The 16,357-nt window shown below is 43.1% G+C and overlaps 1 protein-coding gene across 1 annotated transcript; it reads right to left on the bottom strand.

Moving 5' to 3' along the window:
* Window positions 1–3,866: 3,866 nt before the first annotated feature.
* On the bottom strand, window positions 3,867–14,770 carry MPC1 (mitochondrial pyruvate carrier 1). The gene is made up of 5 exons (XM_055810901.1): window positions 14,614–14,770; window positions 9,649–9,652; window positions 7,381–7,477; window positions 5,652–5,784; window positions 3,867–4,864 (listed from the first exon to the last, which is right to left on the bottom strand). Exons 1-5 carry the CDS (start codon window positions 14,682–14,684, stop codon window positions 4,846–4,848), a joined length of 324 nt encoding a protein of 107 aa, XP_055666876.1. The 5' UTR covers window positions 14,685–14,770; the 3' UTR covers window positions 3,867–4,845.
* Between the last annotated feature and the right edge of the window lie 1,587 nt (window positions 14,771–16,357).

A 16,357-nucleotide genomic window follows, 5' to 3' on the forward strand; every position in this document is an offset into this window, starting at 1 on the left:
GTGTAACTTATGGGTTAAATGCTTTCAAAAAATTATTAAATACTTTCAAAACTACAAGTGGCTTGCTTTGTACCTTCACAGTTTTCTATACAGTGGACCAAGTACAGCCATTACACTAAGTACTTGCAAGTGCTGCCTTCTCTTGCAGCAAGGGCCAAGTTTGGGTCAGTTGTCCCCATAGAGTAATTTCACTTAATGAGGAAGACAATGACCCAGATTTCAGACAAAATGAGTAAGCTCCAAATTCCCAGGCCTGTTGCCATAGTTACTCAAAACCTACTGGTAAAAAAGGTGGGAAGAAAGGGAAGAGGAGAAAAAGTAGGAAGAGAACAATATCATGGTCAGGGTTAGGCCATGTGATAGAGGTGATGATCTTGAAGGAGCAGGACCTCAGTGATGACACTCCGAGCAGGTTATCCAGGAAGCCAGTATTTCTGCCTCGTGGTTGCTATTGGGTTGATTCTGTGGACATTGGTTATTTGTAAGTGGTTACCACAGTGACTGAATGCAATGCACTGGCAGCTATTAGATCAACAAAAGCAGAAAAGGATCGGATGGGGAGAAACAGACTTCTCTACAATTTATTAATAAAGAAGTTGCCTCATTTTACACCAAACTGCTTGCTTTTCTGCTTTACAAAGATGGTGAAACTTGCAGCAATGTCTTATTCAACCAGAATAAACTTTTTAACGTCTGCACAAGCTGACAGCAGAAATTACTCTAGCTCTATAGAAACAGAACCGCAGACATACAACATTGCGCAGTTAGCACTGTTCTGCCCCAAATGCAGAGAGGATCAGAGTATCCTGTGAGACACAGGCTGGAAACCTGAGCGCTGGGAACTGTGCTTGTCAATCTTTCCTGTAGTGCCATTTTATGTTGTTGGTAGTCTGTCACACTGCATGAAGAAACAGGCCATATTCACAAAGGGCTTTGTGCTAAGCCCAGCAATGAATACAACACACTAGTAGGTTTTATGTTGTTCTTCTCTGTCATCTTTTTATTCCTGCTCTTCTTGACTCCCTTCACTTTCTTATGACTGGCACGTACCACAATAACACATCTGCGCCTGTGGCAGCATAATACAGATTCACATCAACTATGTGCGTTTCCAGTGTAAGTAAATGCACTTGATGCCCTATATATTAGTTGGGCCACAATACAGTTTGTATCATGTTAATGCAAGAACACAGGGAAAGTGCTGGAGTAGCTGGAAGACCACTCTGTCCTAATCCGGGATTGTTTTTTCTGAACACATTACTTCTAACATCAAAACCTCTCCTGGTCCCAAGGGGCAAACTCCCCCTTTCTTGCTGCCTTCTCTCAATCTGCAAACTTAAAAGACTTTTTTTTGGTCCCCTTTCCCTCCCAGTTCTCTACACTGCTGTCCTTGCTTAGACAGCACGATTGTGCTTTGCATGGAGAACTACTTTTTACTAAGATTGTGTTTTCTCCGAGAGCTGGCAGGCTGTATTTGCAGTACCATGGCCAAGAGTTTTCTGCAGGTTTTACAGTAGGGAAAGTTCACTTCTTCATACAGAAGTCATAGAAACAAAATTAAAAAAAAGCATATATCATACATAGCCGTATTAGCGGAAATGATTATACCCGAGACAATTATGAGAGGCTGAATTCACTATGGGCAGCTGTTACTACACTCATTAAAGAAGCCTTGTAAGATGTTTCTTCTCTTCTAACCCCACAATTATCATCAATGTTTTCTGTCCATTACCCTGCTACAAAATGACCTCCACATCTGAACGATAAATCAGTAAGCTTCCAGATCAAGGACACTTACTCTTGTTACCTGCAGAAGAGATTGGGAGCTATTTTAATGTTGTAGTAAATTATGGTCTAAGTCTGCTCCTGAAGAAGTGGGTCAAGAGATTTCAAGCTCAAACTGGGGAGAAAGGGGGAAATGACGGAGACCGAGAGCTTAGCTGGTACTGTCTCCCACTTGAATTCCTAAGGGTGTCGCATTCCTTGGCAGTAGTCTAGCAGCACTTGCTCAGAAAGGCAAGAAATTCTTTTCTGTCTGAAAGCATGAAAGAAAACAGCAGCTGACACTGCAGCAACAGCCACTGCAGCAAAACAAGAACAGCCATGTGGTTCCCAGCCTTACCTGGTGGAACAGGAGCAGTACGCACAGGACAGCATGTAGGATCAGAGCAGCACAGGTTTCTAATGGCATGACATAAGCCACTATTGAAAGTTACGAGGACTAAAGCAAGCTGTGAAATTAAAACTAAATAGGTATTCCAGAATAACAGCATGTGGAGACAAGTCCTATAATCTTATGAATCAAATGTAAATACTGAGCGGTAATTTTTGATTATTATTAATCAGTGAAGCTGGCATATGTCCCATTCTTTTATCCAATGCTAGTGGTGTGTGGCAAATAAGGAGAGAGGAAAAAAAAAAAAAATAAAAGGAAGCCACTAGCTCCATTAAGGTATATCTACAGTTTATTCTAAAATGTTCTTTTTTGGATTATCCCAAACAGCACCATCCCAAAATGGTCATGCACCAATGTGTCTTGGTATTTTGTACCAGAGTAAGAGGCTGTGAATTAACCATACGTTTATTGCAATAATTCCTCATTTGTTAAGGCTCCCCACACACCATTATTTAAACATAGAAATGGTATGCAAATGGCTTGATAAATAATGGACAGCATACAGGTCACAAGCTACTCAGTGGCACTGCCCATATAAATTTTTGTCACTGGGCAGACAGGCTGCGGAACATCCACCCCATGCTCCAGTGCCCCATCCCAGACTGGGCCCTGTTCCTTCAAGTGTCAGGAAGGATCCTTTCCTCCACCCTTTCCCTTTTTTGTAGAAGCCAGTATGGCTTGCAGGAAGCACCACTGGTTTAAATGCCTAATCAAAGCAAGTTAGAGCCCACTTCTTACCTGCAACCCACTCATGCACTACTCCAGTATGAAAAGAACTTAAGCCTTGTCACAGTGAACTGACAGGGGGAAGAAAAAAAGAAAGGTAGACAAAAATACACCAGAAAACATGGTGCAGGCAGCTAGCAGGAAAATGAGAGAAGACAGACTCATGTAAATGGTATTCTCTAGGTAGGGAAGTTAAAACAATCAGCAGATAATAGTGAGCAAAGCACCATGTGAGGCTAGAATATTCCATGTATTGCACACTTTACCCAAGAGCAGCCTAAAACACTACATTTCATACCTAGGAAGTTCATACTCACCTGTCAATTATTTTCTCTCCAGAAATAAGATAACATACTATAAGGTGCTAAGATATCAGTTATCCTTATCTGCTTGTATCATTTACACAAAGGCCTAATGCTTCTTCCGTTGCAGGAGATGGGTGAGAAGGGGAAGAGAAGATGACTACTTTTGTGACAAGAGAGCAGTACTGAAGGGGCAGCTTTACACACTAACTAAAGCAACGAGTAGCAGTCAGTACTAGCTTTACCCATCCAGCAGGACATACCCTACAAGCCCGTTTCTTCTATGCCCATTACAAAATGTAGCTATCATATGATTTGGATCATAGCATCAACCTAGGATTAAAGCAAGTTTTTAACTGACTATCTTGTAATTGCTAGAAAACAGTATGTAGTATTTACTCACCTGCATAGTGAGAGTCCTGAATTCAACCCTGCCTATCACAGCAGGAATACTTCTCAGTCAAGTATCCACATCCCTTTTTCCTTGGAGGAAGTGCAAGGTATGAGGCTCCAGAGGACACTTGCCTAAACTCAGTACATACACAGGTGAATACCATTTACTTTTCCAGTCTGTTTTTACTTCATGCTGTTAGAGTAATAAAATGACATTCCATACTAAAATTTAACTTTAGGATGCAGTATCACAATACGACAAACAAAACTTTTCAAAAATGTTGAAGGGATTTATTGCCATTTGCAACATGTTTATTGTTCAAAACCACTGCACTGAAATAAAACCCATCACATACATTCTTTGTCATCTCTATCTTTACAGCAACGTAACTTTCAGGCAGGTCATGCAGGAAAACACTCTCCCAATGAAGTCAAAAACTACTGAAAGGCACCTTGTGTCCTTCAGATCTTAGACTCCAGACAAGTTTTTGCCTGTATAAGGATTACATACATCTAGAGCAACTCAAACAGTTGGAAAAAAATAAAAGCCATTTAGAACTTCTTAAAGAAGAGTATTAGACTTCATCGCCTTCCTTCATTCAGTGCTATGCTTTTGCTTTTCCAAGTCTTCTTTAAATAATGTGCGACATAAAAGTGTATGCTAATGAAGTCTCTTTACTGAGACAAGGCATGCAGTAAGGGAAGAGGAATAGCTGGTTACTTCCAGGCTGCCTATCTACACATTTGTTCTTGTAGAATAGCAAGCCACTGCTTAAGTTAAAAATAGAACAGGAATGAATGCACCCAAGTTAAATGGCTTTTAAGAGTATGTTAATACACAGAACAATGATACCACCTACAGTTCTGTTCACTGACCTCTGTTCATAGTGATTTGAGGAACAAGTTTTGTCAAACCATCATGGGCCACTTTTGTAGACTGTTAGATAAAAAAGTTGGTTTTCAAATATTGCTTGTTATTTGGATGACTAACTCTTTATTAAAAGGGTAGTTATTATGGACCTGTAAGGCTGCAAGACTTTAAATGCAATGGTTTACATTGCCGAATAGTACTTTTTAAAAGGCAAGATAAAAAAAAATTAGTAGAAGGATTCTTTGTGGGGTCATATTCATAGTAAGTTTTTCTGTTTTATCCCCACGTTGTAATTGTCACAGCAGCTGTAGATGGCAAGTCTTCCTTGGTTGTAATTCAGGTTGAACACATTCCTTGGCTTATTTCAAGTTAGATGTTTAGTTCTTTTTCTCCATCCTGCCAAGAGAAGAACAACTTTTGTAAGAGTGAATACTGAACTGCAATTGCTATAAAAAAAAAATATCTGTACTTATAGCAGAACTTCAGGAATGAAGAACATTTGGCCAGTTATGTATGCAAAGGCTGGTCCACTTGCAGTTTTGCTCAGGTTTGGTTTTCCCCGCCCCCCCCCCCCCCCCCTTTTTTTTTTTAAGTTATAGTTCAGGAGGCTTCATTCTCCCATTGCTTCACATGGATTTCTTGGAGCAGAAGAGGGAAAAGCCATAATCCTGACTCATCAGGACTGCTTGGGGCAGTGTCTGCACTACTTGCTACACAATGAAGGACATGAGACTGCCTGCAGCCTGTTCCCCAGTCACACTCAGTTAAATTCATCCCATATATAGAACAGCCAGCTTAGAGAGGTTTTGCTTGATTTCTCTTTCAGATATACAATCCCTTCACAGTTTAATAGATGTTTCTGTCTCAGGAATTAGAGACAGACACATGTAGACTTAATACATGAAACACACCCCAAAATAGCCAGCAGATGCTGATAACCCTGCCTACATCCGTGACCATAAGGGTTTTCAGCCTTTTCTGTGTGCACCCCTCAGTTTAGGGGAGGTGCAAAGCAAGGTATCATAGTTCAGCCTACTGACAACAAGCCTGTTAATATGTTTGCAAAATGAAGTTAAATGACTCCAGAAACCACACAGAGGTTTGCACCACAGTTAAAAGGCACTAACAGAGTACTCCAAGAGCCATCAGTTTATGACTTGCCCTTTTTAAAAGCGTGACTTGCCTGTATTTGATCAGTCGTCCTCCTTGAATAAGTTGTGCAACTTCATTAGTCAAGTGGCATGCAAAAAGAAGCCAGTTCCTTGGCTGCACTTTGTAGGCAAATCTCATGAAAGTCAAGGAGTAACAACACAGTGCTGCAAAACATGATATTGTTAGTAGACTTTCAATATCTGCATTTTGTGGAGCCATAATTTTCATACTAGTAGAATGTAATGACAAGCAGAACACTCCTCACAACTTTGAGTTTCCCAGTAGTCCTACAAGCATGTCTACTTGAGGAATCCATGCAGGAAAACACACCAAATTGTTCACTTTTGCTACACAATAAATTTGCAGGGCTGCGGCTTTCCACAAAAACTCCTTTTCCTCAGACTTTCCTGTGATGCAACCGAAATCTTTTTCGTTTATTACCTAAACTATCTCAACCAGAGAGTAAGAGTCAATCTCAATGAGACAAGGCTTGTCCTACACAATTATTCTGACAATTTCTATGACAGAATTTTAAAAAATACTCTATTACTTAAACACAGTTCTTGCTGGGAACATTTTAAAATGGACTTTAAGAGAAGGAGCTTTCCATCCTCAGGAAATCAAGGCCATTCAGAACCATAAAGCTTTGTTACTTGTTTTTCAGCAAGATGAGAAACAATTTTAATCTACTCTCCCACTATAACTGCATTTAAATATAGGAAATTACAACTCAAAAAGTCACCAGTTTCACAAAGTTCTGAGAGTCTTAAAGAAAAGAAATAATTGGAAATTAAGTATTCAGGGACAACAGCCTTTTTTAAAGTACAGAACCTAGAAGATTGAAAAAAAAATATTGTACACATATCACCATGTATATACTTTTAAAAATTAAAAAAAGTGCCTCGACTTTGCTGAGCTGGGTAGCTGCCACCAAAATGTTATTTACAAAACAGCTGTTATACCAGAGACTATTTAAACTGGTCTTCCATCCAGAGGAAGCTAATTAAGAGACTGAATTACGCTAAGCAGAACCTAGTGAACAGGAGGCTACAAATTTTCTTAACCTGAAGTATTTTGCTTTGGGGAAGAAGAATTACTCAGAATTAAGTTATTAACTGAGCTAAGGAAGAGACATAATGCCAAAATTATGCTATTAAACCTAGCAGATTTATGATCCTAGAGAAGAATTTGAACATAAGGACAGACATCTAGGCAAAGGCTACACATGTTCCAAAAAAGGTGGAAAAAGTATCGCTTATGCATTTAAGAAGAAATACACTTTTCTAAGAGTCACACTAGCCTCTCACAGGCAACTGTTTGCAAGGAGTTAATCTCCCTCAGCTGCTTTTTGCACCCTGCAGACCAAGCATTACCATTTCTTTGCTTTCTCAGGGTTGGTATTTGTCTTGCACTGACCACAAAGCATCATTGTTCTTTCTATGAAGAATAACATTGGGTAAAGAGATACATTCTGAACTAGTGTGTGCAGTAGTATAAGGTACTAAAAGAATATTTTAAGAGGGAATCTAGTGATCAAAACTGGTAAGACTTAAGATCCACCTACCTCTCCCCCCAACAAAAGTTACTGGAAAGCTCTCTGAAAGAGCTCTGCAATGTCTCAGCACTTCAGTTTTTAAGCGGCCTCTTGATATCTGCTTTGATCATGTGTTTGCAGGCAACTAGTAACAGATCACCGCTCAACAGACAGAAACTGTATTCTGTAGTCAGTGTACTGATGAAAAATTTGTCTTGGGTCTTACCAAATGTCATTCGGCCACTAATGATTTCTGGCGATTTCTTCATGTCATTAATAGCAGCAACAGGAAGTCCCCAGTTGGCAACTGGTCCCCAAAAGTGCTGTGAAGGAAAAAGAAAATGAAGTTACACAGAAACATGGTCCTCCTGCAGTGTTCCTATAGTTTTCCTTAGCTACACAAAGCTTCAGAGGACAGGGTCAAGGGTAAAATTCCAAGACAGGGACTACTTTTGATGCAAGAGAGAAAAACTAAACCCTCCTTTTAGCAGGATCTAGTCTTCAGGAGGGAACAAAGAACCACCCACTCTTAATCTTCTTGCAGACTGGAGAGGAACTACTCTAAGGCCATTGAAATCCAGTTTTGTGTAATTATCCCTCAGCCATCATTCAGCAGTCTGATTGGTATAGTCGTATAATAACCTCGATTTATATCCCACTTCTATGCAGAGAATTAGCATTCACCTCTTTCAAATAAGGCTCCACAAAAATGCAATGAAAACACAAGGATTTGCTGAAGTGAAGAAATGAACTGTTTCGATGTTATGCTGAGTGTTAAGAAACACTCAGCCAACATATTCTTCCAAGTGCTTACATCTTCTCTTTGAAAGAGCAGGGCCCTGCAACCAAACCAAATTGTTACCTAAAGCTTCAACTACAATTGCTTGAACCACTCAGTGACTACCTAAAGCTCAGTGATTAGACAGATATGGCAGTAGAGCAGTTAGCTACAGGTATGTATGTACACAGAGAGAAAAACTGAGACAAAAAACAAAGAATCAACTTCGAAAAACTGACAAGAGCTCAGTTTGATGGGTATTATCTAAAAGACTCCGAACTGAGAAAAAATAGTGTCTTAAGTCCAATTTCCACTACTGTTACAAGTAACAGCTTCAGTAGAATTGTTTCCACAGTCATCTTCTAATGGGAAACAAACCATGCTCAAAATAACTTAGCCAGATATGGCAAGAGGTGCACCTTGTAAGAAAAAGCTTTGCAGATACCAACTATCCATTCTCCTGACACTTCCCCTAACACTGCAGATATTACAATTATTTGCAATTGTCAGAGGATATTTAAGTTTCTTGCAACATTAATTCCAAAGACTTCTCTTGTAGTCTGGATACTAGCTTGTAACAGAACAGTGAGGTTAAAAGCCACACTTGCTTCCTGCAGATTTGGGTTGCAATGTAGGAAACTTAACTATAAAAAAAGTATAGAAAAAAGTGAGTTTAATTTGCACACACAGTTTTGACATTTTAACCTTAGTGCAATATGCAAAACAACATAGTATTTCAGTAAGTGTCTACAGAACATGCATTAATCCAAACTCAGATTCATAATAAGAGTATTTTGAAGAGTGCAGTAAGTGCATTTTACTACATTCCTACAGATAGGAAAACTGACATCTGTAATGGTTAAAGTCTTTCAGGCACATGAGAGGTAACATAGCATAACTGAGAAGATTGCATGTGTACAGCTATGGTTAGATAGCTAGTGTAAAAAAATGTACCTATAGCACCACTTACAAGATATCTTGCAACACAACACTGACAGAAAACTAAGTCAGCAGCACAGGTGTTATTTTATAGGCTTTAATGTAGCTATTTAAATAGTTTTAAAGGACAATAAGAGCACCAGAAACAAACATCTAGTCACAACCATGATCTGCACAGTAAAACAGCAAGACAACTCCTCTGTTGACCAGGGAGGCAGATTGGGAACCTTGTCACCTGAGATGGTTATCCAGTGTTAAGTGCCTCCAGGCAGGCTGCGCTTTAAAGTTTCCACACACAGAAACTGAACTACACCTATACAGTTTGTCTTTGGTCTGTGTAGGAGAGCAAGTCTTCCATAACATTATGATTCACAACATAAAAAACCCTCTCCCAGTTTCAGGAGCAAACTTAAAGGCTGAAGGAAAGAGTCTGTAGTGAGAGTTATATGGTACCATTTATTGTCTGACATAAAGTTGGTTCAAAATAATCCAGGTAGTTTAGTTATGTACCTGTATTGTTGCTATATAGAAGAGTGGCTCCAGATTGATCTCATCTCCTTTGCAAGGAGTATGGAAAAAAAATGAAACCCCTTTAATTTTGTAGCAATTACTTTAGGAGACCTTAACCTCAGACTTGCATTACTAGTGCATCATTCCTGGAAGTCTGCAGCATGCTTATCAAATGCAGGCAAGGTCATAACAGTGCTCAGGCAAAAAGACTGCAAGTTACTGAAATTAGGGTGAACATGAAACTGGGAGCCCCCTCCATTTTCTTACCGTACTGTTTGAGTGGGCCATCATTATTTTCCATTCAAGAAGCACATGGAAGAAAGCAGAAAAAAAAAAAGTGTTACTTTCTTTCATAATCAACAAAGAGAGAAAGGTACCACAAACAGCATAGGTAGAAATCAGGAAACTGCCCCAGCATTAACCTTGCTTAATGTAACAGTATTAAAAAAAAATAATCCCATTTCCCCTCAAGAGCTGTCATTCTTACAAGTATTTGCTGCTCAAGTATCTTTTTCCTAGAAAGATAAAATCCCATTGTGGTCTGTGGAAGACATTCACCCCCCATAGACTTCAAAGCATTCAAGATCCCACCCCAACTAGTTTAAAAGGATGCCAAAAAGCCATCAAGGTTTGTCACAACAAAGCTGAACAGCTACAATTCCTCTGTGGAAGCTTTGAAGAAGTCACTTGGAATTCTTTTTATACCTACCTACACAAGTAGGTCAAACCAAACATTGCCAGAGATCATACTGTCACTAAGCTCAGGCCAACGATGGCTGTACCAGACATGAGCTTTAACACACTTTCAGGTATTTAACATGCAACTACACTTGGGTCATGTATGGAGTTCATGTAAGTGATCGTCTAGGTACAAATTTATGTAATAACTTAATGATCTATGCACAAAAGCTTGACTACAGCATATATTCAAGATTGTTTGCTACTATACCTTTTAAAATGCCTCAGAACTTTTAAACATCCTCTTTCTAACAAAGCTACTGATATGACTCAGTTCTGAATTACTACTTATAAGAAACCTGCTAATAATATAAAGCCTATAGCTGCCCCAAGCTGCAGAACGCTTTGTAAGTCACTTCCTTCACGCTGTTTTGCATCTTCTTAGATTAGTGTTTTACAAATAGCTGTGTTAAGGGAACAGTCAGGTCTACTTAGGAAATCACACTAGATGTGCATTTCAGCAAGTCTTTGTTGTAAGCCATAGGGTGGTTCAAGATCCTTTGTTAAGGTGTCCTTGACTAGTCTAACCACTTGTTTTTTGCTTTCTTAAGTGAACTGCAGCAAGTTCATTGAAGTTTGCAAGACAAGTACACACTTCAATTTTTTCATAAAACTTTACCTGAACAAGTTCATATCTCATGATACAATGTTTTTGTGCCAACAGAAGTCAGCCTTCATTTCTAAAGTGAAAGTTGTTTTCAGGCAAGTGAAAGCCTAAAATAGAATCTGACTGATGCTATTTTAACAGAGTAGGCAGCCCTGGCTGAGGTCTCGCAAGGTTGTCCTCACATTCACATGAGACTGGAACAGTTATTATACTCCTAGAAGAGGGCAGATCAAGGTCATATAGACTCTTCCAGAAGCAGGCATCCAGCCCCAAAGCTCTGCAGCTGCACCAAATGCACCATATCCAACAGTGAGGATACTGCAGCAAGTACATGCATGTATTCCTGAAGAAGTGACTCTGTTCCAAGACTTCATTTCCAAGAACTCATTCAATCCCTTGACAAAGGGAACACTTAGTACTAATGTCTCCAGAACTATGAACAACAGTTGTTGGATTTACTCACTCAGTTTCTGTGTGTCTGCTTTCTAGGTTTCTAGACATCAGCTGATCAATACCTTATATTGCTACCACAATCCATCCCAAAAGGGCTATAGTGGGAAAAAGATTTATTTTTCCAAAGGTTTTGCATGTATTTTCCTCATACTGGCAATGAGGATATTAATACATCAGAGAACATTCTGCAAATATAGATGAACTGTCAGCACTTGTTTCCCCCACACTACCATCCCCTAAAGTGGAAAGGGTACCCTTCCGCAAAAGGGTTAGATTGTTCAGTTGTCAGAGCATACAAGGTGGTGACAGCAGGCACCACATCCTTCAGTTTCCAGCATAACCCAGTACAGGACTTTTCTTTTTTTTAAAGTCCTAATGTCCTTGTGTTTAAAGACTTACTAATGAGAACTGCAGATCAGCTAAATTTAGTTATATTACTGCCACTAACTCTTTCTAAAGTTCATTTCCACTAAAAGAAAGGTCCTGGACAGCTTAAGTCAACATAAGTGCTCAAGCTTTACAAGGAATGAACTATTTCAAAGCCATCTACACTAACAGCCACTAGGTTTGCATTACTGCTGAGTCATCAGGAAGAGATAGAGAAGTCCCCCAGAAAATTATGATCTCCAGGCTCATTCTTTTACCAAAAAATTTTGGGACTCCTTAAGATTTGTTACTGAACTAATTTAAGCTCTGGCACCGTCCTATGGTAGAAACCTGTGCAGAGTGGCTTTTAGGTCTTCTCTCTCAAAAGGAGAGGAAAGCTCTTTTACCGGATGATTTCCGGAAGACGCTGCTTTAAATCATTAGGATAAAAAGACGACTCAGTTGCCTACTATTACTGGCTTAGATAATACAACTTTAGTGACAGCTGACATTTTTAGGATCTATAGAAAAAAACCACGACTTCAAGTTCACAATACATAAGAGCTACCAAGCTTTCATAAGCTTATCAGCTAGTTTTAAATTAACATTACTGCTTCATTTGACAAGCAGCAAAATTCTACCTACAGCTTAGTCTTACTATGCTTACTTTAAAGCATTAAGACATGGTAAGGGTAAATTCACATGATTTACAGTCATTGTGATCCCCATTAATCACCACTTGAGAGAAGCCAGATGTAAAACTGGCAGAACAATTAATTATTAATGACAGTTTTAAAAAGCAGTTTATCTTGTTTCTTCATGCAAGATTCAAAAGCTAACCCATGATGTAACGCAATTCAAATGCCAGATATATCCACCTGAGAAAAGCAGTACGCATTCATTATTCTTGCTTTCATGTTTTCAAGTTATGAAGCTACTTATTCTGATAGATGTCTGCAGTGTTGACCACCCCAAGCCACAATAACAGCACACTCAATTTCACTGCTTTAGATAACCAGCTATTCTATTTAGAGTCAGGCAATTTAAAGCACAACACTGGTATCACAAACAGTATCTCAAGTCATCCTTTCCCACAAACAAGCTTCACATTCATAAAAGCCTTGCTTCACTGCAGTGATTAGATGCTGATTTTTATAACAGATACCACAGTCTCAGAGCTTGGAGGAAACTCTTGCTCTGTGAGCAAGGCAAGAAGGGAATTTTCTTCAGGACAGAGTCCTGTAGTCTGGGGAAGCAAGAGCCTTCAGGAAGGAATGGAAGGAATGTAAAGAGGTAACAGCTCTAAAATATATACACTCCATTTCTCCTATGGAGAAGACGGAGTACAGTCTTTTACTGACTTATTTAGGTTTTAAACTCAACATAGCCAACAACTTAGACACTTGTCTCCTAGTAAGCAAGAAACAATGCTGAAAGGCCACACCAGATGGAGCAACTGCCTTGAGCCCTTCATGACACACCCAGTAACAGAAGTACAAATTACTCAGGTGTCTTTGCACACAACAAGGCAGAACTCTTACAATGGTAGAATCCTGTGGAATGCTCCTTTTTGCAATACAGATTTATTTATATAGGTCATTTCAAGACTAGAACTAGGATGAAATGCATCTGAAAAGGTTCACTTCAGCTACCTTTTCAGTCTTTGGAAACTGGCACTTCTAGTAAGTAACTGTGGCAGTATTAGGAAGCTGCTGCTCCTTCTTCCAGATTTTTATTGTTTTTTCTAATTATGAAGCAGTCCCCTGTTTGACTGGCCATTTACATGCTTCACATGAATTTTGGTGTAATCAGCTAAATGTGAACATTAAAATGCATTTAGCAAGCTTACACTGTACCATCAAAACTTTCAAAAGGAATCCACGTAGAAGCCTGCTCCTGCCTTTCTTCATTTTGTTTCAAGGATGTTCTCATATTTTACTCATCTTTTTGATCCACTGTTTCTGTGGAGCCTGACATTGCAACTGCCAGCCAAACTCTTCTGCATATTGAGCCTTTTTGTTACAGTCCCTCCTCCACGCAGCCTTACACCATCCCCTGCTACTTTAACCAAGACTAAGTTTCTCAGATAAACAGATGTCCTCCTACATGCTTGCTCAACATCAAACATCAGTTGCAATAGATGTAGGTAGAACAGCAAGCAACTTGCTTGCTCAACCACCTTTATTAGAAAAGCCCGGTTTTATTTGTTTGGTTTTGTCAAACTGCTTGTCAGCCAAAGAAACTTCAGCCTGCTTGAGACTGTTCCTGCACAGCAGCTCAACCAGATTGAAGCAAGCAAGCATGCCCCAACTGTATCTTTAAAAGAGGTTCTTGTGATTTCAGTCCAGGATGCCATGCCCCTGGCCACAGCACACAGCCCGCAGCGTGACACAAGCACCGAGCTGTCTGGGAGGTGACCTACGCCACACTCCCGTGAAACCGGGGCTCTAACAAGCCTCTGAAAAACAGCACCTATTAACACACACTCAGAGCTTTAAATAACCGCTCTCAGGGCCGCATCTACCACCAGGCTCGCTGCCACCCACCGCCGGGCAAAGCTCCCCGTGCCCTTGCCACCGCCTCCGCCCGGCGCCCCCCGGGGCCGCTCCGCGCCGGGAGGAGCCGCGGGGCCCCACAGCCGGGGACAGGAGGTCACGGGGCAGCGCGGCTGCCGCGGCAGTTTCAAACCGCGTCGCTTCAAGGTCAAGGCCGGTTTCGCCGGGGCGGGGCGGGCGGGAGCCTGACAGCGCCAGCATGCGCCGCCAGCCGGGGTGAGGACGGGCGCGCCGAGGGCTGCACCGGCGCCGCGACGGCACGGCGGGCCCCGCACCCCCGCCGCCCCCCTCCGCACGGCTCCTCCCTCGCCCGACGGGCGCCCGCTCCCTCCCGGACCCCCCGCCGGTGAGGGCGAGCTCGGCAGAGGTTAAACGGCGCCGCCCGGCCGCCGCCGCCTCAGGCTCCCCGAGGCTGCGGGGAAGCGGCGCCGGTCCCGTCCCGCCGCCAGAGCAGCGGCCGCCCGGAGCAGAGGCGGGCGCGGCGGCAAGCGCCGACCCCCGTCCCGCGCTCACCTCATCAGGTAGTCCCTGAACTCCTTGCTGCGCACATAGTCCACTGCCTTTCGGCCCAGCGCCCCCGCCATGGCGGCCCTCGGCGGCAGGGAGCGCCCAGCCCGCCCGCCTCGCGCGCTGCCACCACCGGCACGGGTGACAACTCCCCCGCGCCGCCGCCCGGCGCCCGCTTTACGGCAGCGCCCGCGCCACCGCCCCCTCCGTCACCACGGCGCTGCCGGCGCCTATTGGCCTCGGCGGCCCCGCCTCTCTCCGCCTGGGCTCCGAGCCCGGGGAGATGGCGAGGGGGAGGCCGGGTGCCGTAAAGCAACGCGGCGGGAGGAGGGGGGAAGTCGTCTCAAGCGCGACGAGGAGGGTCGCCGTCGGCGGAGCTGCCGGCATTCCTCTGCAGCCCGTAGGGGAGAGCCGCGAGGCGGCTTTCCGAGCCACTATTGGCTGCAGGGCGGCGGCTGGTGGCTTCCCATTGGCCGCCGAGGGGCGCACCCCGCCCCCGCGGCGTCTCGCTCCGCCTCCTCAGCCCTTCAGTGGCGCGTGTCAGGGGCGCTGAGGGCGTCGGGGGCCTGCGGGGGGGGGCGCGGCGCGCCCGCTGCGCCGGGGTGCGGGGTGCCTCGCGCGTCCGCTCGGAGCTGGGTGGGGGCGGGGGCGGGCCAGCGCCGCTGAGCGCCGGTGCCGGGTAGCCTGATCCGGCAGGTGCATCCGTGAGGGGAGGAGCGGGACGCGCCCGCGGCAGGCCCCGTCGGGCGGGCGGCAGGCCTGCCGTGCCCGCGTCGCCCTTGGCCGTTACCCGCAGCCTGCGGGAGGCGGGTGGGCGAGTCCCGGCTTCCCTCCGACAAACGGCGTTTTCCCCGTCCCTGCCATGGCTGAGCTGACGGAGGACACGAAGCCATACGATATGTAATGCAGGACAGAAATCTGAGGGACCGGAATTGCTTCAGTGATCTTTTTCATAGGGTAGTCCCGAGGGGATTTAAAGAGCCCAGTTTGTGGACTTGGAATTTTTGGAGCTTTTGAAGTACAGGGTTATGACAGCACTGCAACACTTCAGCCTTTCCCTCTGTACCTGGACTGGGCCAAGGTGCCGTCTCTCTCACCAGCACTTTCTGTTTCATACCTGAGCAGAGTTACATGCTTAGAAGGGAAGATAAACTCTAACCCTGCTAATACCATCTCCATAAAATTTGGGCCATACAAACAAATACCTATATGTGAATTACATCTTTTATCTTTGCTGAGTGCACTAGAGATAGTGAAAATGGATGTTTATCTCTTGCTTTCCAAAGAATTGCAGCCTCAGTTTTACAGTCTGGAACTGGAGAGAGAGTGCAGCCTGGGGCGTACCTATGCTCTGCAAGAAGCCCTGGAGGCCATGGGTGCTGCTTTGTTTCCTTAAAAAAAACCACAAAAGCATAAGGGCTATGCACCCTTCTCTTGCTGCTTGCTTGCTTGGAGAGCAACAGGTTTGAGGCAAAGCATAGTGTTTCCTCTCCTTTTTCTGTATCTGCAGCATATGATAGGACACCCCACAACCACCCCTGGCTTTGCTGTGTGGGAAAAAGAGTTTTAATCCTCTTGGTATACTGCATTACAAGAAGGCTTAACATATTAATTTCTGTGGACTCCTCATTTAAAAGCAGAAATGTGAATCTGAATGAGATCTCAAAGAATCATTTGTTTTAGCTGATTTGACTCGTGATGATGGAAGATGTATGGAAGTCAGTTCTATATGTTCAAACAAGAATTTCCT

The sequence above is a fragment of the Falco peregrinus genome, chromosome 7 (genome assembly GCF_023634155.1).
Source record: "Falco peregrinus isolate bFalPer1 chromosome 7, bFalPer1.pri, whole genome shotgun sequence".
Taxonomy (NCBI): Eukaryota; Metazoa; Chordata; class Aves; order Falconiformes; family Falconidae; genus Falco; species Falco peregrinus.

Coding starts and splice junctions, on each gene's coding strand:
- MPC1 (XM_055810901.1), bottom strand. CDS start 14,684: ATGGCGGGGGCGCTGGGCCGAAAGGCAGTGGACTATGTGCGCAGCAAG. Junction 5,785..7,380: donor TAGTGGCCGAATGACATTTG/GTAAGACCCAAG, acceptor CATGTTTTGCAG/CACTGTGTTGTTACTCCTTG.